The sequence below is a fragment of the Lampris incognitus genome (genome assembly GCF_029633865.1).
Source record: "Lampris incognitus isolate fLamInc1 chromosome 3 unlocalized genomic scaffold, fLamInc1.hap2 SUPER_3_unloc_1, whole genome shotgun sequence".
NCBI classification, from domain to species: domain Eukaryota; kingdom Metazoa; phylum Chordata; class Actinopteri; order Lampriformes; family Lampridae; genus Lampris; species Lampris incognitus.
In genome coordinates this window covers 233,107-260,786 of record NW_026611070.1, presented here as the reverse complement: position 1 = coordinate 260,786, position 27,680 = coordinate 233,107, and the positions used below count along the sequence as shown (strand labels likewise).

Genomic DNA, 27,680 nt, shown 5'->3' with positions numbered 1-27,680 from the left:
AGGTGTATAGAGGCCCATTTCAAGCAACTATCACTCCAGTGTTCTAATGGTACAATGTGTTTGCTCATTGGCTCAGAAGGCTAATTGATGATTAGAAAACCCTTGTGCAATCATGTTCACACATCTGAAAACAGTTTAGCTCGTTACAGAAGCTACAAAACTGACCTTCCTTTGAGCAGATTGAGTTTCTGGAGCATCACATTTGTGGGGTCAATTAAACGCTCAAAATGGCCAGAAAAAGAGAACTTTCATCTGAAACTCGACAGTCTATTCTTGTTCTTAGAAATGAAGGCTATTCCATGCGAGAAATTGCTAAGAAATTGAAGATTTCCTACACCGGTGTGTACTACTCCCTTCAGAGGACAGCACAAACAGGCTCTAACCAGAGTAGAAAAAGAAGTGGGAGGCCGCGTTGCACAACTGAGCAAGAAGATAAGTACATTAGAGTCTCTAGTTTGAGAAACAGACGCCTCACAGGTCCCCAACTGGCATCTTCATTAAATAGTACCCGCAAAACACCAGTGTCAACATCTACAGTGAAGAGGCGGCTGCGGGATTCTGGGCTTCAGGGCAGAGTGGCAAAGAAAAAGCCATATCTGAGACTGACCAATAAAAGAAAAAGATTAAGATGGGCAAAAGAACACAGACATTGGACAGAGGAAGACTGGAAAAAAGTGTTGTGGACGGATGAATCCAAGTTTGAGGTGTTTGGATCACAAAGAAGAACGTTTGTGAGACGCAGAACAAATGAAAAGATGCTGGAAGAATGCCTGACGCCATCTGTTAAGCATGGTGGAGGTAATGTGATGGTCTGGGGTTGCTTTGGTGCTGGTAAGGTGGGAGATTTGTACAGGGTAAAAGGGATTCTGAATAAGGAAGGCTATCACTCCATTTTGCAACGCCATGCCATACCCAGTGGACAGCGCTTGATTGGAGCCAATTTCATCCTACAACAGGACAATGACCCTAAACACACCTCCAAATTGTGCAAGAACTATTTAGAGCAGAAGCAGGCAGCTGGTATTCTATCGGTAATGGAGTGGCCAGCGCAGTCACCAGATCTGAACCCCATTGAGCTGTTGTGGGAGCAGCTTGACCGTATGGTACGCAAGAAGTGCCCATCCAACCAATCCAACTTGTGGGAGCTGCTTCTGGAAGCGTGGGGTGCAATTTCTCCAGATTACCTCAACAAATTAACAGCTAGAATGCCAAAGGTCTGCAATGCTGTAATTGCTGTAAATGGAGGATTCTTTGACGAAAGCAAAGTTTGATGTAAAAAAAATCTTATTTCAAATACAAATCATTATTTCTAACCTTGTCAATGTCTTGACTCTATTTTCTATTCATTTCACAACATATGGTGGTGAATAAGTGTGACTTTTCATGGAAAACACAAAATTGTTTGGGTGATCCCAAACTTTTGAACGGTAGTGTACATACATATATATATACATACACACACACACACACACACACACACACACACACACATATATATATATACATATATACATACACATACATACATACATACACATACATACATACATACATACATATATATATATACAAAAATGTATATTCAAAATATTGAAAAATTCCAAAACACGTGATTGCCAATGGTCTGGGGGAGTTTGGTATTTGTCTATTGGTATGATTACAAATTACAATTACAAAATAGGTGCTTATATCTATGTCTGCAATTGCTGGCCAATTCAAATACCACCCCCCCACCCCCCGGACCGTTAGCAATAACATGTTTTTGAGTTTCTGAATGTAGGCACCTCTCCCTTCCCCATTGGACATTGTGCATGTGATGTGCATGGCGAGGCAGTAAATGGTATGTCCTTTCCCATGTAGCTTTATTGACAGCTGATGGTTGCTTATGGCATGAAACAGGCTTGTACTGTCTCATAAAGAATTTACTTGAATCACTGGATTATTCTGCTCCTTATTTATTGAGCACTTTCCCTACTGTTGAGTATTTCTTTTAACAAAGCTATATGAGAGAGAGAGAGAGAGAGAGAGAGAGAGAGAGAGAGAGAGAGAGAGAGAGAGAGAGAGAGAGAGAGAGAGAGAGAGAGAGAGAGAAGAGTCATAGCACAGCATTTGATGACATTATAGCAGTAATCACACTGTTATTAGATTGATCTGTTACGTCTCCCATATGTTGTTGTGGTCGTTCTAGCATCCATCAGAATTTTAACAGCTGGCCCTATTCACTCTGATTACTTTTGTCCCAGGATAGTGTGTGCGTCCATGTCTGGACACACACACATACACACACACACACACACAGGGGTGCGTCAATTTGTCACTGGGCTGAGCTGGACGGATAGACATAAGAGATGGACACAGCGAGCGCTGCCCTAGTCAATCAGTCTTGCCAAAGTGAGCTCCTCCAGGTCCCATAGGGAAGTGGGGGCCGTCTTTAATGGCGCCGTGTTGTGTCAATGTCTCCTGACAAATAGTGATCCCTAGTACGCTTGCCGGGGTTAGGACTCTCATTGTCCGTCTGCAAGCTGCTCAGTCTTCACTCGACAGCACGGCCCCCCTGAGCCGTTCACAGGTAGAGTGGTGTGTGTGTGTGTGTGTGTGTGGGAGAGAGCCTTGATTTCATGGATTGAAGTCAGTGTTCAAAGATGTTTTCTAATCAAAATATGCTATTGTCTGATAATGTCGACGTTACAATCCAGTGTGTCTCCACTGAGATATTGACATGTCCGACTCATTATAGACCAATTACCTAGCAGCTATGCTAGAGAGGAGAGAGCCAAACGAGACCGGGCCAAGGTCATGTTAGGTCATCATACTACACAACTGCTCTGCCTGTCACGTTGGAGATAATGTTATCACATGATTCAATGTCTCCCTGATTAATGAGGATCCCTGCCGAAACCCTAATGCAGGAAGAACCTTCCGGGAACAGGAATACAATACATGCAATTAAAAAGATCACACACACAACGTACCATGGCACTTCCTAATATGGCGATACAAAAAGGGAGGAGAGAGATGTAGAGAAACTCACTTTAAAACAGCAAAGGAAAGAAAACAGGATGGGGGGCAACTGGCGGGAGAGAGAGAAAGGGAGAAAGAAAGAATGAAGCAATGAGTCGTTGATTAGATTTGTGACTTTGACAAGCTAATTGGCGGTTGGATAGAGGCAAACACTTAATCATTCTCCTCTCCCTCGCCACCTTCCTATCAGAGTCTCTCCCTCTCAAACTGTTGATGGGAGACGTCACTGTAATGGAGGGTATTAGAATGCATTAGGTCCCGATCATCTTGGAAAATCCTCCCTCCGCACCCGCTGACAGTTTTTATGGGGACGTGAGAAGGCTGCAGTATGTTTCTGCTGCAGCCACGGGGATGTGTGGGGAAATACGGGACCTGTCTCTAGAGATAAATCCACCGCTTCAGGTGAAGACCGAAGACAAACATCAGGGTTGAGAGAACGGAGGGAAGAAAGTTAGAGGAGAGAGGAGGACGAGTGCACTCGAATGAGCCCTACTCCGTAATAAGCGCTGAGAGAAGCTACATCGCACCAGCATCCCTGGGGCCCTGGTTGATTTGCCTTTGCTGGAGTGAAATTTAACACGATGGTTTTGATGAAAAAGTGGCGAGGGCCCACTAAAAATTAAGAAGGAAAGGAATCATTCAACAGTAGCCTATCAAGTTTATGAGGCGGCACCAGTGGTGTAGCAGTTAGCAAGAAAGAGATTCCAGGTTCGAGTCCTCCCTGTGTGGAGTTTGAATGTTCTCTCCCATGCTTGCGTAGGGTTCCTCTGGGTACTCTGATTTCCTCCCACATCCAAAGACATGCAGTTTTAGCTGTCAGCTATCGGGTACTGTACTCCGGTACTCCTCAGCTAGGGAGTTGGTACCCGGGCGCTGCACTGTAGCTGTCAACCGCACCTCACAGGAGAGGTCAAATACAGGGAATGAATCTCCCAAAGGGATTATTATAAACTTTTTATTCTAACTATTTGATCTGTAATTGTCAGTGTGTACAATCAGGTGTGATTATAAGTGCAGGACTGACAATAAAAAAAAACACAGGGGGAGTGCATGCTGTCTTTGCAGTGCATTGCATGGGTCTTAGCCCTGACTCTTATCTGTGGTGTAATGCAGTTGAGTCTAGGAGGCATTCAGTGTCCTGCCTTTCCTCTGTGGGGGCTGAGGATGCAGAAGAGGGGGAGTGAGACGGGTACTTGTATCTGTCATCCCACCTGTAGGGAGGACAGGATCTGTTCCCCTCTCTCCATCAACCTTCACCCGCTCCATCGTTCTCTTCTGTCTCAATCCTCTCATGAATCACCTTGCTCTTCCTCCCTCGAACACCACTCCATTCTGCTGCCCTTCCATCCTTCTATTCATCTTGCTGTTGTATCTTTTCATCACCTGTCTCTGTTCCACATCTGTCCAACAACCCCCCCCCCATCTGCAGAATCTATTTGCTTCACACAGGACAGATTGTGGCCAGTTTAAAGGACTTCTGATTGTAACATTTTATCTTTCAATCATTGCTTACCTTTAATGTGCAAGATGTGAAAATTCAAGTAAAAATAGTGTCAAATATCTCATCACCGTAGGATGTAATCAAAGTGAATTGCTAGCTGTGATAGACATGTGTACCACTACGCTGAAACTATCAACTCCCACACCAGATTTCATCATTTCACTGCAATTAAAGTGTCTGTGCCATGTGCACATGTGAAATATATGCGTCACTATTTGTCTGCCTGGCTTAGTATGTGAGTGTGTATGTATGTGTTTCTCCATCGTTCGAATTAAGTTTATTTGCACAGACCTAAGTCACAGTTACAAAGGGCTTTACATTTACATCACATCCGTTCTACATTCATGTCCATAAAACAGGTAAAAACATCACACAACGATGTGCGGTGCAAATGCAGAACATAAAAACATACTGCACAAATTATGCATATTGTGTGTGTGTGTGTGTGTGTGAGACCGACCTGGGTGATGCGCGGGTGTGTGCACTTGCTGTTAACGCCATTGTGTTCCAGCCACTGGCTCTCAGGATGGGGGCAGTGTTGCTTGAGGGTGCATCGGTTCTCTCCTTTACACCAAACACAGCCGAACAGGGGGTCCGCCTTCAGACACAACCCGCAGCTTCCACGCTGGGCGTCGCATTTGTATAGATGGACTGCAAAGGTGAGAGTGAGAGAGAGGAGAGGGAAGAGAAGAGATGCAGTAGGCAAGACAATGGAGCGATAGGGAGAAAAGAGGCGGAGGGAGAAAAGAGGATAATGAAGGAGGGAGGGTGGGAGAAAAAGAGGTTAAATTTGCTACTTGTGCTCAAATGGTCACCGAACAGTAAACAAATGTAAGTTTATGTGAAGCATGTTTCCGAAATGACTGACAAGTGCGTCAAATCACAACTTGCAAAAATAAATTGGATTAAGTCAATTTTATTTGTATAGCCCAATATCACAAATTACAAATTTGCCTCAAGGGGCTTTACACCAACACAACATCCTGTCCATAGACCCTCGCAGGTTTACACACGCCTACTGACTGCTGGGTGCCATGTCAGTGTGCGAGCAAAACAATTGAACATTTCGAGAGCAGCATTTGTTGATATCTTCGTCTTATTATCTCTCCTGCTATCATTAACCCCCCCCCCCACACACACACACCCTCTAATTTAGCTTCCTACTCTGCTGCCTCTCTCCTCTGCTCACCCACCACACATTTAACATAATGTCGCCATGGCAACGGGCCAGACGTTCACTTTTTAACTACCATTAGATGCTTGTTTGATCTGTCCATCAAACGGTGCTGAAGGAGCTTCTCCATCCACATGCAGACAGAGGAGGATGAAGAGGAGGATGAAGAGGAGGAGAGCAGAGAAATAGTCTTTGGCTTGTGTTCCTTTCTCTTTAACTTTGTTGCTGCTTTGATTTTACATCAACGCTAAAGGATATATTTTCCTACGGTCTGTACAAATCAAACACAGACAGCCTCCTACAGAGACAGACAGACACACACACACACACACACGAACAAAAACATACTCGTGTACCAGTACTAGTACAACAACTGAAAGTTATACCTCAATGTTATTGATATCCCATATCATCCTTCATATCATCTTCAGTTTGTATTGTGTTTTGACTTGTAACAACCCACTGAGTTAGTTACTGAGGTGTGCAACCACTGGGCCGCACCACAAGTAACATGAAAGATTAAAAAGTCAGCTTTGTTCGTGAAATAAGATGCAGGGAGAAAGAGTGGGGCAGAAGGAGAGAGAGAAAAGAGACGGTAAACAGACTGGAGGAGGAAAAGGCAAGAGATGAGAGGAGAGGGAAGAGGCCATGAGATGAGAGGCAAAAGGCTAACAAGGTACATGATTAACAGATGGAGCGAGAGGGGCATATGGACAGAGGGAGATGAGAGAGACAGAAAAAGAGAGGGAAGGAGAGAAAGGCAGCTGAAGGAGTTGTGGTGCCTGAAATAGATTGACAAAGTTGTGTTGAAAAGCTGACAGGACAAATGACACAAAGAGAAAAACAGAACTATTCATGAACAAGTGAGAGGACGAGACTGTTGAGAGATGTGGAGAGAGAGGGAGAGCAAGATTTGGGGGGGGGGATGAGAGACAGAAAGACAGAGAGAGAATGAGAGAAGATGTGTTAAAGTTAACCAGGATCCATGGCAGCATCAGGGGGATGGATGCCGCACCTCAGCACACCGGCCGCCTGTTGCCATGGAGACCGGCTCCAAGGGCAACAGTGAAGAGGCAGCGGCTACACTGTAGTGTATCAGCATATGTGTGTGCATGTGTTTGTTTCTGTGCGTGCCTTTGATACTCTGACAACCTCAGTAAAGGGGATCTTCTCAAATGTGTCTTGGCTGACATGAACGTGCAGATTGACGTGGGAACAAGCCCTGCATTTGCGCATGCTCACTTTTGTTGTGGGCGGGGTTATCGATGCTGAAGTCACCGTTCCATATGACGGTAAGCTCCACGGGAAGACTGCTCATCTCCATCCCATCATAGGAGTACTGTTACCATGGCAACCAGAGAGAGAGAGAGAGAGAGAGAGAGAGAGAGAGAGAGAGAGAGAGAGAGAGAGAGAGAGAGAGAGAGAGAGAGAGAGAGAGAAAAGTTAGAGAGAGCTTCATGTACAATGCCTTTCTCTTACAGTTCAAAAGCCTTCGCTACTACAGTGCTATTTGGAATGAAAAGCCCATAAACAACAGGTGGTTTAATTATTTTTCATACATATACTGTATACACACATTTGAGTAAACACAAAAACAAGCAGACCAAACTGTTTGCACAGGGGGAGCCATTTTCAATTTAGTTCTAAAACGCTGACAGCACAGGGGGTTTGTGCCATAATCACAATTTTTAACAATTTTTTTTACAGTTTTCTCCCATCCTCTGCTGAGTAAAGACACAATATTTGGAGACTGCTGTCTTTATCCACACAAATCTCGTTGACATTTCTATGCATACACACAGTGACAGACGCACACACAAAGGAATGTACACACATCGCCACAGACACACACACACACACACACACACAGAGTGATCAAGACAGACAGGGAGATGAGATGTTATCGTACCAATAGGCGATTAGCATCAATGCTAGTGTAAACCCCCTTTCATGCAAGTCTCTCATTGCTGTCAGTGTATTACTTGGCAGTGAATACTGTATGATCACAGAGGGCTGTTGTGCAGGCTTGAAGAGAGGAGAGACAGAGTCAGACTTTTGTCTCATCTACACTATCTGGCTGGATAAGAACATCCTTGGGGTGGTATGATAAGAGTTATTATGTATAGTATGTTTCTGTGTGTGTTTGTGTGGAAGAGAAAAAGAGAGCAAAGCAAGAGAGAGATTAAAAATATCTATAGGAATATTTAATAGAGGTGGGATGATTTATTGTGAGTGTTGTAGTGTTAGTAATTGCATCTCATATTGACTGACTGGTTAAACACACACACACACACACACACACACACACACACACACACACACACACACACACACACACACACACACACAGACCCCCTTCTCACCGATGTGTTCTGGCACTGGACAGAGGAGCTGTTGAAGCGCAGGGCCGGGACTCTGTGCTCCACCCCCTGGATGGTCAGCAGGCACTCATAGCCCCGCTGTCCAGACTGGGGCTGAGGAAGGTTCTTGGCTCGCAGGGTGATGGGCTTTACCACGTGGACCGGCACCAAAATCCTCTCCGCAGGCAGCAACTGAGGACACTCCTGACAGAGGGTCAGTGGAGAGACAAAAGTCAGTGAAAAGAAAGTGTGTCAATCTCTAAACATCACCAGCGGTAAGGTAGAACAGTAAGGTTCAACCTTACTGCTGTCGACCTTTGTCCAACTTACATCACCCAAACCTCTCCCCTCTTTCCGTCTCACCTCCCTCCTCCCTTTTTCTTTCTCCGCTCTTTTCTTCTCTCTGACCTTCTCTATACTCTAACCCCCACCCCTTTGCCATTTCACTTTTGCTTTACTCTCCTCCTTTTCTGTCCACTTCCCCTATCCATTCTGCAACCTCTCCTATGGGGGGGAGCAAGTTCAAACAGGAAATTCTTGCTGACTGCCAGTCTAGTTGGCCTCAGTTATATATTAACTGTTCACCAATCATAATCATCCTTGCTTAATAAGGGGAACCAGTTGTGCTTCTGATGCATGCAATGCTGCTGTGGCCTTAATGCCTGCTGGTTTGTGCTATTCAACCACCCTCCACCCACCTGCCCCCTGTTTGGATCTGTTTGTACAATGTTACAAGTCTAGGTGCAGTTTGTGTACAGCGGACCCATTCATCACCAAAGCCTCATTATGCCAATTTGATACAATAAAATATATATTTTGAATATGTGAGCCATCCTGATTGAACTCCCTCCTATTTTCCTCTCCTCTCCTCTCCTCTGGGGGTGATTTCTTGAGAAAGGCCGCATGTAGTGTTTCTAATTATACAAAGCCTTTTAATGACAATGGCCAGCATTTGCAATAAACTCAAAAATTCGTAAACGCCGACAATAGCTGTCCAGTGCACCAACACTGTAGTATTCGCAGAAACTGAGGCACTGTAAACCTGCTCGACAGTTGTCAGTGCTCTCTCTCATCATTGAAACAAGTATAACACAATACCACACAACTTCCTCTAGTTTTACTGAATGGCGCAGCAACTTAACAATGGGGTTATTTTGTGTTTTCAACAGGTGATAGTAGTGATAGCTGCAGCGACGGCTTTGACTTCGAGTCGAGATCGGTGGAGTCTCCTTTGGGTGGGCAGAGTAGTGGTTGTACAGCTCCAGACCCATTCACTTTCACTGTGAGTGAAGAGCCAGTTCAACAGGCACTCCACCATCACAATTGAAAGCAGGGGAGCATGTATGACATGAAAGGAATCCTTCCACAGGAACTGATGTTGAGAGAGAGAGAGAAAGAAAGAGTGAGAGGGAGTAACTGAGGAAGAGTGAGAAAGAGAGAAAGGAAAAGAATGAGAAAGCGAGTGAGAAAGAGAGGAAGAGTGAGAAAGAGAGAGAAAGAGAGAGAGAAACTGAGGAAGAGAGCGGAAGAGATATACAGAAAGAGGTGAGTCACTTCGCAATTGGAAGTCTAAAATTAACGACCAATCAACTCAGGTGTGAGTGAATGGCTAAAAATAGCACACCTACCACTGGCCACGATGGAGAGGAAAGAGAGGAAGAGGGGAGGAGAGGACAAGGAGGGTAGATAGTGAGGAGTGAGGAGAAAGGGCGTAAGGAGAAAAGTAGGGAGCATTGCAAGGGAGGAATTAAGAGGTGAAGCGGAGCGGAAGTGAGAAGAGGAACAGCACAAGGAGAGAGAGGGGGAAGAGAAAATGAGGAGAAAAGAGAGTAAAGAGGAGGAGGGAGGGGAAGGGGAGAGGTGTATGCGAAGTAGTGTGTGAACAGTAATGAGAGAGCAAATGAGAGCAGAGGGAAGAAAAGAGAAGTGAGTGACAGCTGAAAGAGGAAGGAAGAGGAAGAGTACTTTGCAAAGTACTTTGTGCACAGTTTTAAATCTTTCCCAGGTAGTGGCGGAGAGAAAGGGCGAGGGAAAGAAAGTGAAAGAAACTTAAATAAAAAGCGCAACTGTCAGTGAGCAAATAATGTCAAGTGTAGGAGACAGGAAGAGCTTAAGCATGCCAAGAGGAAGAGAAGAGGAGGGAGTGGGGGGAAAAAGAGAGAGGCGATAAGCCTTTCCCCCTGCTTGGATGGAGCTGAGTAAGGGTGGCGCACACTGAACTGGGCGATAACACTTGTTTGAAGTTCATTAAAAGCCACTTGATTGGGTGAGTCTGAGTGACTGACTGGATGGCTGAGCGGGGAGAGAGGGGAACGCTCTGTGACACTATTCACAAAGTCATTATAGATAAATGACACACGTGAGAAATGGGCTCGCTACATGAAGGAGAGAGAGGATGAGGAGGATCACCCATGCTTGCTCTCCCAAATCCCATTTTCCCCCTGAAATGAAAAGGAGTGGGAGAGCAGAGAGAGATGCTGTCTTCTGTTTTTAATCGCAACTCTTCCACTTAATCAATTTCAACAATGGGGACGACGAATCCCCTCTGTTTTTGTGGCAGTGGAGCCGCGGTGAACACCGGGGTCATGAATTCAACCGGTGACTTTAGCGGGGGCTGAGTCCTGACGCGGGCGGTGATGTGAAGATAGTATTACGTACACCAGACCCCGCTCGCTGCCATAAATCACAGCTAGCTACGGAGCAGTGCAGCAATACCACACATCCCAGGCTTTTAAAAAAAAATAAAATTATTTAACATTTGTGCATGTGGTTCACACTAAAACCACACTCAACAACATTGACACAAAAACATTAAAATGTGAGCACATGTGTGCGCATACTCACACACGTGGAGTAAAGCAAAGGCTTGGGGTAAAGTGTGAGATGAACACCGTCAGTCAGAGCCAAACAGCATCCCTCACGTCAGCCGCCATGATGACGGCATGCAAGGGAGATGGCAAACTTTGAAATTCAGATTGTTAAGCGTCACCGCGTTCACGCTGTGTACTTGTGCGCCCGTGCAGGCACATACAGTAACATGTCCCACGATTAACTTTACAACACCGACACCACAGTAAATTTTGCTTTTATTGCTAGACTCCGAATAAATATCCATTCGTGTAGCCGCAGGTGAAAAAAAATAATAATAAAAAGCTCTTACACATACTACACACACACACACACACACACACACACACACACACACACACACACACACACACAAGCCATATACGGACATGGTTGTATTTACAGTACACCATAAACCAGTGTAGTCAGCAGTATACAACCTCCATGCTCTGCCTCCTTTCAGCACATCCCCCAAACTTTTAACTTGCAACACTGCCGCCATTAAATTGTGGCCATTTGTGTTACAAAGTTGTTAATTCTCACCATTTTATAGGTGAATGACAGCCGCATGCAGAAGTACTAAGTACAAAGCAGACGCCCGAATATGGTTCACAGACAGCCTACACATCTGTAATAGCTGTAATGCAGCAGAGTGTATGCAGTCTACTGCAGGTATGCCCTCTCCATCTGCAACATCTCTCCATTTGTGGCCCCACACACACACACACACACACACACACACACACAGAAAACACATTCCCAGGTATGTCTATAAAGACAGTCAGTATCCCAAGAGACCAACTGGATTCTCTGACGTTTTTAGAAATACTTGTATATCCTGGCTTGCTACAACTGCTGCTTCTCCTGCTGGTTGTGGCATTTGTGGTGGTGGTAGTGCTGGAAGTAGTGGTAGTGTTGATGGTTGTGGTGGTGGCAGTGTTGGTGGAGAAAGTGGTTGTGATAGTGGTATTATTGGTGGCAATGGTAGTGCTAGTGGTAGCATTGGTAGTGGTAGAAGTGTTTGTGGTGGTGTTGTTGGTGTTAGTGTTAGCAGCAGTGGTAGGATTTGTGGTGGTTATAGCATTGGTGGTAGTGGTAGTGGTGGTGTTGTTGGTGTTAGTGTTGGCAGCAGTGGTAGGATTTGTGATGGTTATAGTGTTGGTGGTAGTGGTGGTTTTGTTGGTGTTAGTGTTGACAGCAGTGGTTATAGTGTTGGTGGTAGTGGTGGTTTTGTTGGTGTTAGTGTTGGCAGCAGTGGTTATAGTGTTGGTGGTAGTGGTAGTGGTGTTGGTGTTAGTGTTGGCGGCAGTGGTAGGATTTGTGGTGGTTATAGTGTTGGTGGTAGTGGTAGCGGTGGTGTTGTTGGTGTTAGTGTTGGCAGCAGTGGTAGGATTTGTGGTGGTTATAGTGTTGGTGGTAGTGGTAGCGGTGGTGTTGTTGGTGTTATGTTGGCAGCAGTGGTAGGATTTGTGGTGGTTATAGTGTTGGTGGCAGTAGTAGCGGTGTTGTTGTTGTTGGTGTTAGTGTTGGCAGCAGTGGTAGGATTTGTGGTGGTTATAGTGTTGGTGGTAGTGGTAGCGGTGGTGTTGTTGGTGTTATGTTGGCAGCAGTGGTAGGATTTGTGGTGGTTATAGTGTTGGTGGTAGTGGTAGCGGTGGTGTTGTTGGTGTTATGTTGGCAGCAGTGGTAGGATTTGTGGTGGTTATAGTGTTGGTGGTAGTGGTAGCGGTGGTGTTGTTGGTGTTAGTGTTGGCAGCAGTGGTAGGATTTGTGGTGGTTATAGTGTTGGTGGCAGTAGTAGCGGTGTTGTTGTTGTTGGTGTTAGTGTTGGCAGCAGTGGTAGGATTTGTGGTGGTAATGCTTTTGGTGGTAGTGGTAGCGGTGGTGTTGCTGGTGTTAGTGTTGGCAGCAGTGGTTATAGTGTTGGTGGTAGTGGTAGCGGTGGTGTTGTTGGTGTTATGTTGGCAGCAGTGGTAGGATTTGTGGTGGTTATAGTGTTGGTGGTAGTAGTAGCGGTGGTGTTGTTGGTGTTAGTGTTGGCAGCATTTGTAGGATCTGTGGTGGTTATAGTGTTGATAGTAGTGCTGCCGTTGTTGTTGATAGTAGTGTTGTTTGTTTCTAGTGGTAGTGGTGGCTGTGGTAGTGTTGCTGCTGCTGGTGGTAGTGCTCTTTGTGTTGGTGGTGCTGGTTGTCTCTGGTTAGATTTATATGAATGTTAAAAGATCTAATAATGTCTGAAGGCTTATTGCCTCTTTCCCTTCTGTCCACAAAACCTGAGTGATGAAAAATAGTAGACCGAGAAGGAAATGCAGATACCCACGTGGACAGATGCACAAACTACACACACCTAATAATGTGCCCTCCTAAACATCCACACAGCTGGTCAATATGCATGTGCACACTAACACACACATAAACACAGGTTTTATGTGAACAGTTTAAATAATGTGTAAGTAAATATGTGTCGCTGTGTGTCCTAATGTTGGGGAAGATCCCTCCAATACAAAGACAAACACAAATGCACATCCCCCTTCCTTTTTTGATAAGTATCCCACTGTCTCCTCTTTCTCTCTCTGTCCCCATACTGTTAAGAGCTGCTGAGTGGTGGTACTGGCAGCTTTATGACCCAAATGATAGACTTCTGCCATAACGGCTGTATAATAGAGACTGTGGAAAAAGAGGAGAGGAGAAGAGGGGAGAGGGGAAAGGAGTGAGAAGTTGGACTCGTAGAGTTCTTAGACAAAGTCAAGTCAAGTTTATTTGTATAGCCCAAATTCTCAAGATATTCACGAAGGGCTTTACGATCAGTACAATATACGACACCCTCTATCCTTGGACCCAATATAATATACAACAATATACGACACTGTCTATCTACTACTACTACTACTACAGCTACTACTACTACTACTTTCGGCTGCTCCCATTAGGGATCGGCCACAGCAGATCCTCCATCTCCATTTCTTCTTGTCTTCTGCATCTTCCTTTGTCACACCAGCCACCTGCATATCCTCCCTCACCACATCCATAAACCTCCTCTTTGGCCTTCCTCTTTTCCTCTTCCCTGGCAGCTCAATATTCAGCATCCTGCTCCCAATATACCCAGCATCTCTCCTCCACACATCCAAGCAATCTCAATCTTGCCTCTCTTGCTTTGTCTCCAAGCCATCCAACCTGAGCAGTCTCTCTAATATAATCGTTCCTAATCCTGTCCTTCTTTGTCACTCCTTATAAAAATCTTAGCATCTTCAATTCTGCCACCTCCAGCTCTGCCTCCTGTCTTTTTGTCTGTGCCACTGTCTCCAAACCATATAACCTAGCTGGTCTCACAACTATCTTGTAAACCTTCCCTTTAACTCTTGCTGGTACCCTTCTGTCACAAATCACTCCTGACACTCTTCTCCACCCACTCCACCTTGCATGCACTCTCTTCTTCACCTCTCTTCTGCACTCCCCGCTACGTTGAGCAGTTGACCCCAAGTATTTAAACTCATATGCCTTCATTACTTCTACTTCTTGCATCCTCACCATTCCACTGTCCTCCCTCACATCACGCATAGGTATTCCGTCTTGCTCCTACTGACTTTCATTCCTCTTCTCTCCAGTGCATACCTCCACCTCTCCAGGCTCTCCTCAACCCGCACCCTACTCTCGCTACAGATCACAATGTCATGGATGAAACAAAAGCATGGATCAGAATTTCAGCATCAGCCATGGACAGAAAAGACTGAATTTTGGCAATGTTTCATATGTGGAAAAAGGAGGTCTTGGTGATTTCTCTAATGTGAAATTCAAAAGAAAAAGATATGGATTGATCAAAAATAATACCAAGATTTTTGGCTGTGGAACTTTGGGAGAGCACACAATTGTCAAGAGATACTGGTCCCTGGTAATAAACGTGACTTTGTCTTGCAGGGCGGATAACTATCATAACATTTTTTTTTCAGAATTAAGGAGTAAGAAGTTGGATGGCATCCAACTTTTGACTGCAGGCAAGCATGCCTCTAGATTTCTAATATGAGAATGATTGTCTGATTTGACAGGTACATACAGCTCAGTATCATCAGCATAGCAGTAGAAATTTATTCCATAGCACCATGTAATATGGCCAAGAGGAGAGATGTAGAGGAAGAATAGCAAAGGACCAAGAACTGAGCCCTGGGGTACACCATATTACACTCCAGAGAAATCAGACATAACATTACCATGGAAGACACATTGTGTTCTATCAGATAAGTAAGACTTGAGCAAGACAGAGTCTGACCTGAAACACCTCGGTAATTCTCAAGGTGGTCAAAAAGTATATCATGATCAATGGTGTCAAAAGCTGCTCTAAAATCAAGCAACAGTAGCACTGACACGGAATTGGAATCCATAGCAAGCGAAAGGTTGTTCACCACTTTTGTGGGTGCCATTTCAGTGGAATGACAGGTTCTGAATGAATGCCAACTGAAATGGTTCAAAGTGATTGCTGTTGGAAAGATAGGCCGAAAGTTGATCAACTACAACTCTTTCCAAAATTTTGGAAATGAAAGATAAGTTGGAGATTGGTCTATAGATACTGAGACCCCCCCGGATCAAGATTTGGTTTCTTTAAGAGAGGTTTAACTGTGGTAGCTTTAAAATTAGTAGGAACAATGTCAGAGGAAAGAGATGAATTTATAATATTTAGTAACGGGGGACCAGGAACCACCAAAGATCTTTGAAAAGTTTAGCAGGGAGGGGGTCAAGAGCGCAAGTTGTAGGTGACAGCCAAGGCCAGCTTGGACAGTGTTTCCAGTGTGACAATCCCAAAACGTGAAAGTACAGGGACCAGAACTGTCGCATCTGCTGTGTGAAGTGTGTGGCCGCACAGGGTCTCCCACCTCTAGGGCCTCGTGCCTGGCCTGCAATCCTGCAGTTTTTTTGTTTTAATATATAATTTTTTTATGATGGTCAGCATGGCTCAGGAGGTAGAGTGTGTCAAAGCATCCTTCAGCAAGACACTGAACCCCTTGGTGAGCAGGTTGGAGCCTTGCATGGCAGCCTCTGCCATCAGTATATGAATGTGTGTGTGAATGGCTGAATGTGACGCATACAGATGTGCTCAAATTTGTTGGTACCCCTCCACAAAAATGAAGAATGTGCAATTTTCTCTAAAATAACTTGAAACTGACAAATGTAATTGGGATCCACCATTTTTCATAGAAATCAGACTTTGCTTTTGATTTTTTTTTTATTCAACATAATATTGTAAATTAAAAAAAATGGCATGGACAAAAATGATGGGACCCTTAACCTAATACTTTGTTGCACAACCTTTAGAGGCAATCACTCTAATCAAGCATTTTCTGTAGCTCTCAATGAGACTTCTGCACCTGTTAACAGATATTTTGGCCTACTCATCCTAAGCAAACTGCTCCAGCTGTCTCAGGTTTGATGGGTGCTTTCTCCAGACTGCAAGTTTAAGCTCTTTCCATAGATGTTTGATAGGATTCAGATCAGGACTCATAGAAGGCCACTTCAGAATAGTCCAATGTTTTGTTCTTTTCCATTCTTGGACGCTTTTTAGCTGTGTGTTTTGGGTCATTATCCTGTTGGAGAACCCATGACCTGCAACTGAGACAGAGCTTACTGACACTGGGCAGTACATTTTGTTCTAGAATGCCTTGATAGTCCTTGAGATTTCATTGTACCCTGCAATGATTCAGTGCACCCTGTGCCAGGCGCAGCAAAGCAGCCCCAAAACATAACTGAGCCTCCTCCATGTTTCACTGTAGGTATGGTGTTATTTTTTTTTGAAAACTTCATTTTTTTTCGTTTGTGAAAGTAGAGCTGATGTGACTTGCCAAAAATCTCCAGTTTTGACATATCTGTCCAAACGACATTCTCCTGGAAGGATTTTGGCTTGTCAATATGCATTTTACCAAATTCCCATCTGTTTTTTTGTGTGTTTTTTTTCAAAAGTGGAGTCCTCCTGGGTCTTCTCCCATGGAGCCCACTTTCACTCAAAAAGTGACGGTTGGTGCAATCAGAAACTGACATATCTCCACCTTGGAGTTCAGCTTGTATCTCTTTGACAGTTATACTTGGTTCTTTTTCTATCATTCAAACTATCCTTCTATTCAATCTGGGGTTGATTTTCCCCTGGCGGCTGCACCCATGGAGGTTGGCTACAGTTCCATGGACCTTATACGTCTTAATAATATTTGCAACTGTTGTCATAGGAACATCAAGCTGCTTAGAGATAGTCTTGTAGCCTTTACCTTTACCATGCTTGTCTATTATTTTCTTTCTGATCTCCTAAGACATCTCTCTCCTTTGCTTTCTCTCGTGCATGTTCAGTGTGGTGCACGCAATGATATCAAACAGCACAGTGTCTACTTTTCTCCATTTAAATAGGCTGAATGGCTGATTGCAAGATTGGAGACATGTAATACTAATTACAGAAACTTATTAGTTTGAAATATCACTATAATCAATTATTTATTATCTTTTCTAAAGGGTACCAACAAATGTGTGCAGGCCATTTTAAATATCTTTGTAGAATAATAATTCATCTCTTTTTGAAGCTTCTTTGCTTTATTCTATGCAATAACAAAGGCATGCAAGTATACATGATAAATAGCTTTTAATTTCATTACTTGTTAGAAGGATTGAAGCACTATTTCAATGAGTTGTAAGGGTACCAACAAATTTGAGCACGTCTGTACATTGTAAAGTGCTTTGAGTGGTCAGTAGACTAGAAAAGTGCTATATAAATACAGTCCATTTACCATTTATGACTGTTCTTGATCCAACATGCTTCTAAATGAAATTGCTGAGTGTCAATTCCACTATGCATAGCCAAAGTCACATGAGAAAAATTAACAAATTATTCAGGTTTTTTCATTTTCAATATCGTGTCGTACATAGTGGGTGCTGTATGTTGCTGCTAACTGCAAGGACGAAGGAGAAGGGGAAACAATGTCCACTGTACAAGAGTGCAACCGATTTCATAAACACGAGTCGGGTGCTGAGAAAAGGAAAAAAATGTAGAAAGAAGGAAGCATGTCATAAGTCACTGCGAGGACCGCTGGATACATTCTTCAACACTTCCAGAGATGTGGTGGCTGAGCAGGTGTCTAAAGCCAGCAGGTGCATGTGACTGTGACCGTAGGCTATGTGTAATGACCGGTCTGAAAAGTGATCTAAAATCTGAATGAAATGTAGACTACAGACCTGAAATATTGAATTGAAACATACTGTCATACTTCATCATGCCAAAATAAACTGACAGCTGAGCTGAATTGATGATGTAAAGCCAATAGTTTTACAGTTTTTTTCCCTTTGAAAGACTATAACAACAAAAAGTCATAACTGAGACTATGTGCATGATGATGCTTCATTATTCTACTTGTTAAAAATGTATAGCACTGATATTACACTTGCAGTAGAACTAGAATAGCTGCATGCAGTAGAACTAGAAAATCTATGGGCGTGTGACCATGATTCGTGCACATGCATGCCAATAAGTAGGGCCTCGCACATCAAGTTCACAAAGGACTTCACAACCCCCTTGCAACAGCCCTGACAGGGACAGACTGACAGTTCTCATAAGAAAGTGGAATCCCTGGGAAGGTAGGTTACTTATTTTGTTTCCGATTCCATCAATTTTACTCCCAAAAAATTCCAGGAAATCATCGGTAGTAAATGGGGAGCAGTTAGTAGAAGGTTGCTTTTGAGTAAGTTTAGCTACAGTGTCAAAGACAAATTTAGACTTGTGTTTATTGATATTAATTAGACAAGAAAATGTGCTGCTTTAGCTGCTGACAGTGCTTGCTTATAACTTAACAGACAGTTGTACCATGCAAGATGAAAGACTTCAAGTTTGGATTTACGCCATCTCCGCTCAAGTTTCCTACAGGCCAGTTTAAGAGCATGTCTCATCAGTGAGCCAGGGTGTTGATTTTCAGTGATGTCTAATTTTGGTAGTTAGAGGTGCCACTGACTTGAGAAGATTAGAGTAAGTTGTATCTAGGTCAGTAGTAAAGCTATCGACAGAGCCAGTCAATACACTGAAAGGAGCAAGGACCTCTGGGATTCTATCACCAAGTGCTATCAGGGTTGATGGGCCAATATGAAGGGTGCTGAACAAGTTGTTGCCACAGCTGTCAGGACAAGAAAGTGCCGCCTGAAATTTGATAAGAAAGTGGTCTGAAACAGTAGATGTAAGAGGACAGACGGTCAAATCAGAAACAACTACACCACATGCTAGAATCAGATCAAGAGTGTTGCCACTGTGATGAGTGGTGTTGTGCACATACTGAACAAATCCAAAGGTTTCAAGAACTGCCAACATAGCCTTACATAGAGAAAAGGATGGTTTATTTAGATGGATATTGAAATCACCAAGGATTAAGATATTGTCAGCATGAGTAGCAAGGTCTGACAGAAACGTCTGTGAAATAAACTAAATTGGGAGTTTATTTGGTATTGGGATTTGGTGAGATGATTTGTGATACACATTGCCACTGCCAGAAATAGATATAGTAATTAGATTGTTGTGGTTAGCTTTTGGTATCCAAGAAAACTTGTATGTGACATGGCAGAGGAAGGAGACAGTCTCAAAGTCTGAAAACTACACTACCAATCTGATGACCTACACTATCAGTTGACCTGGCTCAACACATTGACTGATTTAGTAGACTCCAAACCTGCACTAAAATTGTACCTAGCAGGTTCTCTAATTGCCTGCAGCCTACCATGCCTTAAGTCCCTCATGTCAAACCTAATGTAAGCAACTATCTATATTCCTGGATAGAATAGCGGCAACTTCCCCAGTAGGGTGGAGGCTGTCCATTTTCATCAGTGAAGCTAGCCTACTATGAATCTCATCACATGACCAACAGTCATCCTGGCGTTTGCTCTCTTGGACAGTGAAAAAATTATTTTTTTTTTTGGATATGTTGGATATATGTGTTTTGTAATTGTTGTTTTTATGGATATGTGTTTTTGTCTTTGTGTTGCACTGCTGTGGGCTGGGGGAAATGATATTTCATTTCATTTCAGGTGCGCAGGTGCATGGAATGAAATGACAAATAAAATGTTCCCGATTCCTGATCAGTGCCCCTCATGGGCAGATAGAATTAATTAATGGCGACTTATCTTTCTGGCGAGGTCACAAGTCCGGGCTATGTTTATGTTTGTGATCTCAGATTGTTGCATCCTAACATCACTGGTGCCGACATGAATAACAATGTTACTATAACTAGTGTGTGCTTCATGTGCCTCAGTACCCTGTTTCTGCCTACATGATGCCAGCACCCTAAGCTTTACCTCAGTGTCTGTCGCTCTGGCCCCAGGTAAACACTGAACAGCGGCTGGCGATGCTAATCTTATCCAGCGGGTAATGGAGTCCCCTATTACTAGCATACATCGCTTAGCCGTGACCGCAGGGGTAGAAGACGCAAGCTGGCCAACAGGACTACCAAAGTGTACTCGTTTTCAGAAAGTAACCAAGAACTTGAGGTAAATACATTTTAGCTTGTGGAAAGAAAGGAATGGAGATGATAGAGAAAGCAAGCGGGCAAGCAGGCAAGAGAGATAGCGAGAGCGAGATAGAGAGGAAAAATAAAGAGGGGAACAAATGAGAGAAGAAGAGAAGAAGAAAGGGACCACATGTTAATCTGTAGACGTTAAAGGAGGGTGTGTGTGTGTGTGTGTGTGTGTGTGTGTGTGTGTGGGTGGGTGGGTGTACACACATGTGAAACTGTACACCTTGGTGAGAACCCTATATTCAAATAATATAAAAGAGCACACTAGAAAGAGAAAAGTACTTGTCAACACCATGAGTCACCATAACCACATAATAAGCTGAAAACCAAGCTGCCACCTCTCCCTTATATAATTACATTTCATTCTTTTTTCCCCTCTCTCCATCTGTGACTCATTCTTCTCCCTGACCCCTTCTGACTCTATATCTTATTCTCTCTGCCCCGCTTTCACCAAATCCCCCCTTCTGTTATGTCTCTCCCATCAAAACACTTTTTTCATCCGTTTTTTCCACTGACAATCTCCCTCTCTCCGACTCCCGCGCTCTCACTCTCTCTATCGGTCTCTCCGTCTCTCTCTCTTATTCTCCTTTTCTTCACAGGGACCTAGTTAGATCTGATAATTAGGGGGCCAGCGGGAGGTGTGAAGGGTGGGGAGAGGCAGAGGAGGAAGTAGAGAGGAGAGCTGTGAATGTAAAAGCCCTTGGCATAGTTTGAGGTGAAGAAGCAAAGGAAGACAGACAGAGGAGAGAGAGAGAGAGAGAGAGAGAGAGAGAGAGAGACAGAGAGAGAGAGAGAGAGAGAGAGAGAGAGAGAGAGAGAGAGAGAGAGAGAGAGAGAGAGAGAGAGAGAGAGAGAGAGGGAGACAGGACCATAATTAGAACAGTGTGTAAGGTGTGAAGATGAAAAGTTTTCACACAGACCCTCCTTGTGGTTGATTACCAAGTCCTCCATTCCTCTGGCCTAGGTTTTAGCACCTCTTACAAAGCCTCAGGTAAAGAAACTCTCTTTCCATCTCTCTGTCCAGACTCCCTCCCTTCCTTCTTCTCCTCCCCTTGTTTCTATCTCACCTAAAAGTCTTTCCAAATTCCACCTCACCGTCTCGATCCTTCCTCTCAAGCCAAGTCCCCACTGTCGGCCAATTCATCCACTTTACGAGGTCTCTCTCTCTCTCCCTCTCTCTCCTGCTCTCTTTCTCACTCTGTCAATATTGCCCGTCTCATTCCCACTCCTTTCCTCCGTGCTGTCTGCCATTTGCTTTTATTCTCGATTCACACACCTTCATCATACTCTGCCAATCTTTCCTCCTCTCCCCAACAGCCAGCACCTTCATATAATGTCGATTTGTTTCTTGAACCCAACATGCAGCATCAGCAAAGGGGATTGAATCTAGCAGCTATCGCCACGGTGGTTTAGCTTCTTTAACAGCATTAGTGTGATGACTTGATCAGTGCTCCCCTGGCTAACAAACTCCCACTGTGAGCCTAGAGCCAAGCTTATATATGCTAAGGGGCACTGCTATACATTCTACATTATTAATCTGTATTTTATGGGTGTTCTATACCCTATACGTAGGCTCAGTATGTGAACATCCTGTGTTTTGGAGACAAAGGGAGGGCTAGTTGGAGAGAGGGGGGGGGATTTTATCAGACAAAGAGAATCAAGACATTTCTTCGTCAGATACCTTGGATGTGTCATGGTCTTGTCTTGGTCTACAGCACGTTTGTAAATGGGGAGGTGGTGACTAGATACAGCAACAGATCCAGCCAGGAACAAATACTGTTTGCTCATTAAACAATAAAAGCTTATTCATATTATAATCTAAAACTGCAGTGGTAGTGGCCATGAATAATTTACTCTATTTATTCGGTGTAACTGCCTGAAGTCTGCAATCACATAAACATGAGTGTCCATCACTGATGAAGCTAATCTCAATGCTAAATCCTTGAGCTGTGTGGAGGGCAGGCAGAGATGTGGCCTTGGCAAAGCTGCCAACATGCTACTGTCTGATCCGTGTGTCCGTCCCGCATTTGTATGAACACAATGGCACTTGCCATCCACCCATCCCCGGTGTTAGCGCCATCCCCCTGTGCATACTAACAACAGGCTCAACCCGTAGGAAGCTTTGCATGGCACTGGTCATTAACATTGAGTTAAGGGATTATTTAGATGACGTCCTGAAATCCCTTGATTGTAATAGTACACAAAATCTCATCAGCCAGGGGTAGGAGTGTAAGGCCGTCATCTTTCACCCAGCAAAGCTGACTCGCTGCTGTCTGACACATAATTCTGAAATAAGAGGTTGTGTGTATGCCTGTGTGTACGCATAAGCATGTTCATACATGCATGGTTATTTGTGTGTGTGTGTGTGTGTGTTTGTTTGTTTGGGGATGTCCTTCAATTATGAATTCTCAGCAGCTGCCCAAATTTGGCAGCCAATTCCCGACCTTGAATACAAGGGGTTAATTAAAAGCAAATCAAAAGCCAATAAGCTCGCAAAACACCTGCTTTTGCAGAAAAAATACATACGTCAAACACAAAACACCAACCAAGAAGGGATGTCATTAACGTGCTAATGCCTAATACCAAATCCCCTTCACTTCATCCGTCGCTCTTTTTGTCAGCCACACAATATGAGGGAATTCGAACATTATTATCTTCAGTCAATATTGACCAGCAGCGCCTCAGTTAATTGGAAAAGTAAACCAGCAAAGACTCGGCCCAGGCTGGGCTAAGCAGGAGGTTCAAAGGGATAATGAAAATAGAGGAAAGAGAAAATAATATCGTCTGCACAGGTTGAATGGCTTGGGGGAAACATGGGCGGAATAACACAATTGAGAGCAGACTGCTCATCAAAGGAGGCAATCTGGCTAAGCTTGTCCCTGCCCGTCGTGCAGCGTCTGCCAAGCCAGACATGAACACTAGTGATCTTCATCACGGCTCACCTCGGGCTAAGATTAACAGGCCACTAACTCCCTGTAAACCCTCCCCCTCTCTTCCTCGAATACCACCTTCAGTCAGCGGGGTACGGGAAGGGCACATACTCACGATCATATGCTCACCCATACACATACAATCACACACACAGAGGTGAAGGTACAAAGACAATGCAGACACACAAAAACAGACACACTTTAGGCATTGATGCATCTTCTGAAGGTTAGTGAGTGACAGCACGCACACAAGCACGCACGCATGCACACACACAAGCCAAATCTCACTGAACCCTCCACCTCGAACCACCTTGAGGGCCACCACTCTGCCAGAGACACTGAAATGGAATGATCCATCTCTCACAGAAGAAGAAAAGAAGAAGTGGGAGATAGACAGAGGGAGAAATGGAAGGGGGGGGGGCAACCACCCCACCCAGAGAGTTGCTTGTCCTTTGCAGCAGAGCAGCCTAATTACAGTGGGCTCTGCTTCGACGGGAATAGTGCTGGCTGCCAATACTATTGATAATTCACACCGACTAAGCTGTTGCTGGGAATAGGGATGGGTGAGAGGAAATGGCTTCGTTTTATTAGCTTCCACGGCTCTTTGATGTGCAGTCAAGAGCAGGACATGCCAAGAGACACATGCCAGATGGAGGCACTGCGGCTGAAAGTTGCCTCTAAACCCTTTTAATACAACTCCTATAGTAGGTGAAACCTAGAAAGGTAGCTACTACTCTCGCGAAGCCAAACATTTCTCCTCAATTTGTTTCCTTTTTAGCTCTGCGCCAGTGCAGAAAAAAAGTCTGGCTCAAGCCCGTTGGCAGTAAAAAAGGGGGCTTTATGTTTGCTGGTTAGTGTTTAACTGCCTTTGCCGTTAAGAGGAAGAAGAAAATGATTGTTCATGAGGCCAGGAACGAACTCATGAGTTTGAGTTTCATCAAGCGTTGATCCAGCTGGAGAGCTATAATTTACCATTCCACTAGACGTTCATGCGTGAGACTTCATATCTATAGAACCTGATTATAATTATCAACTGGGACGTGTCAGCATTGCAGTAAAAGCTGAGATAATGTAGTTTAATTTGGACAACTTTGGAACACGCTGAATGAGAATTTTGAATGTGCTTGTTTGGCTGGTGACACAAAACCCAACACATCATGCGGAGGTAACTCTTAGAGTCCTGAAGCGTTTCACATTCAAAATGAAACAGTCACCCAGAGAGAAATCACAATCAAAACACACATAGCTTTAGTCCCGGTGCTGGGTGGGGGACTCACCTCAGGCTTCTTGACTCGTCCCTCCTGGAAGGAGCAGGTGCGAGGGTCATGGGTGCAGTCATGTCTGTACTTGCACCAATGACACTGGTAAGGACTGCTGACGCATGATAGGCAACTGCATGGTGCAGAGGAAGAGGTAGAGGAGAAAGAGGAGGATGAAAAGTGGAAAGGGATTGAGAGGCGGTTAAGAGTTAGAACTGTGCTACAATCAGAACACACATGAAGAAGATTTGCCTTTTCCCTCCAAATTTTTTGTTTTGCTTTCGAATATACAGGGCTCACTGCAGCCAGCTTGAATTGCCGAGGTGCAGTCGTGTGGAATAACTACACTGCTACATGTTGTGTGCTCCGATTACTGCAAAATATATCTATATGTGTGTTTTTCCATGATGTACAAAGAATTTCTGTTAAGATTTCACAAAAATGCTCGACGTGGAAGTGGGCACTTACGACTTGTGCACGCTGCAGTTGTAAAAAACAAAGCTGGTATTGGCAAAAGCGAGGCCCGTCTCCTTGGACTTGAGGTAGAGCTGCACGATTTGGTGGTCGCCTAGAGGGAACAGTTAAGATAACCATTGTAAGTACATAATGTTCTGCACACACAAGATCTGATAGCACTATTTGGAGGAGAAAAAAAAAGAGCGTAGTAAAGTTACAGGATTTTATGCTTTTGACAGGCGAATCAAATCGCAGCGAGAGCGAATTACCGCGGCGGTGCTGATGTGTAAAAATACTGCATGTATAATACAATAAGCAGTATGTCAGAGCAGGGCAGAAAGATTTTAAGAATTGTGATTTTAAGAAACCTCTCATTTACATCTCATCTTTCTGGGCCTGTTCTCATCGACTTGCTCCGCGTACGCTCGACTGGCTTGAGCCACAGGTGTTTCGCCTGTTGCAGAGCAAAGGCGGTTACTAAAGAGAGAGGGAGAGCAAAGGTGTTCGTCAGGTTAAGCCTCCCCCTTCCTGCCGCGCTACACAAGACAATGACAGTTGGTGTGCACGCATTCCCCATGGGCACCAACGTGTTCCCCAGCAAAGTCTCCGAGCGTCTTTGACAAGGTAAAGGAGGAAAAAGATGAAAAAGAAAAAGCCTGTGTGTGTGTGTGTGTGTGTGTGTGTGTGTGTGTGTGTGTGTGTGTGTGTGCATGAGTCAGTGTTTGTGTGCCTTGTGTCTATTTGGTGTGTCCTTTGTCTGGCCCTAATGAAGGAGTTCATGTTTAATTCAATAGCACAGCCACACATCTTCCTGCTCCCTTTCTCCTGCTCTCTCCCTCCCTCCCTCCCTCCCTCCCTTCTCTCTCTCTCTCTCTCTCTCTCTCTCTCTCTCTCTCTCTCTCTCTCTCTCTCTCTCTCTCTCTCTCTCTCTCTCTCTCTCTCTCTCAACAGATAGCTCTTTTCTTTTGTTTTTTCCTCTGCTCTGCTTTCCCTGTTTCAACCCCCATCTCTCTAACAAAGAAAAGCATCATTCATCAATCACAGTAAAGTGTGGCTGACAATGGATCTGTCCTAATTAGGCCACCTAAATGTTACCTTGAAGCCTGCTAGCAGCGCTATCTCTTCCTCCCTCTCACACACCCCACCTCTCCTTCCCTTCCCTTTTTCTCCAGCACAATTAAACAGTTAATGCTGGTCACAAGTGTGGATGAATAGTTCAAGAATGAAAATATTATATGTCTTTCCTCCCAAGGAAAATGTGTGATAACTCAGAATAGGAACAGAGTAATTCACCCTGTGAGAGAGAGACAGAGAGAGAGAGACACACACACACACACACACACACACACACAGCGAGAGAGAGAGACACACACACAGAGGGAGAGAGACACACAGAGAGACGGACAGACAGAGACACACACACACACACACACACACACACACACACACACACACACACACACACACACACACACACACACACACACACACACACACACACAGAGACACAGAGAGACGGACAGACAGACAGACAGACAGACACACACACACACACACAGACAGAGAGAGACACAGAGAGAGAGAGACAGACAGACAGACAGACAGAGACACGGGGGGGGGGGGGGGACAGCCGGACATATGGAAAGATAAAAAGACAAGGCAGAAATGTTTAGGCTAATGTTTATTTTGTATTTTATTTGTGTTGATTTTAAGTTTCGTGTGCACACAAGTCATCAGCTTTACCTGTGGCTTAAATAACAAAACTGAACAAATGTTTATAATTCCCCCAGACCTGCTCAGGCTTTCTGTGAGCGTGGCCCGTCTGCAGACGGCTCTATCAACAGTTTCCTGGCGATTATCTATTTGGTTGTGTGTGTGTGTATGTGTGTGAGAGAGTATTTGTGCGACTGTTTGCACATGTCTGCACCGGTGTGTATGTGAACCCATAATGTGTATGAATTTGGGTACTGCCCGAGGATTTGTGTGCGAGTGCACGTTCGAGCACACATTCAAATGCACACAAATATGCACGTGCACTCACACACACGTGATTGTGTTTGTTTCTGCAGTTTGAATGAGCACCTATTTGTGTTTGTGTGTGTGTTTGTGTATGTGTGCATAACTTGGGCCCAGCAGGCCTCTTCGGCACTGTAATTTCATGGTGGTCTGCACACCCTCTCTCTCCACTCCAGTCTTTACAGCTATCATTATTCATGCAGTGCTCCATACACAATCACCGCTAGCTATTGGTCCAAGCCTGCTACAATGCCAGTCATCCGCTAATTCATCTCATGCATGGTTTCTGGCATTTGCTAGCAAAAGCCCAGTTTCTCAATGGAATTTTCATTGTGGCTAATAAACACAGTTTTTTTGTTGGCGTTTGTGGTTGTATCAGGTTAGTGAAAAGGAAAAAAAAAACCTAAAACAACACAAAAGTACTACAGGGTTAAAGTAAAAACGGGATCATGAATAATACGGGGATAAACAACCAAGCTTAATGAACATCAGTGAACTTGCACTGACGGATCTCTCTTTCTTTCCTCGTTTTCCATTTTCATTCTTTCATTCCTCAGGTCTTTCTTTTTTCCCTGCGGCTGTATGAAAGGTCGGCGTCTTT

At 44.3% G+C, this 27,680-nt stretch overlaps 1 protein-coding gene across 3 annotated transcripts in view; it reads right to left on the bottom strand.

Annotated features, from left to right (window-relative positions):
- The window catches only part of plxna4 (plexin A4), a 301,066-nt gene that overhangs the window by 81,361 nt on the left and 192,025 nt on the right, over positions 1 to 27,680 (bottom strand). For all 3 annotated transcript variants that reach the window (XM_056301621.1, XM_056301622.1, XM_056301623.1), the window contains exons 7-11: positions 25,076 to 25,175; positions 24,626 to 24,740; positions 8,060 to 8,260; positions 6,939 to 7,035; positions 4,983 to 5,173 (exon numbers count right to left, since the gene is read on the bottom strand). In XM_056301621.1, coding sequence (XP_056157596.1) covers positions 4,983 to 5,173; positions 6,939 to 7,035; positions 8,060 to 8,260; positions 24,626 to 24,740; positions 25,076 to 25,175 — 704 coding nt within the window. The remainder of the gene's footprint in view (positions 1 to 4,982; positions 5,174 to 6,938; positions 7,036 to 8,059; positions 8,261 to 24,625; positions 24,741 to 25,075; positions 25,176 to 27,680) is intronic.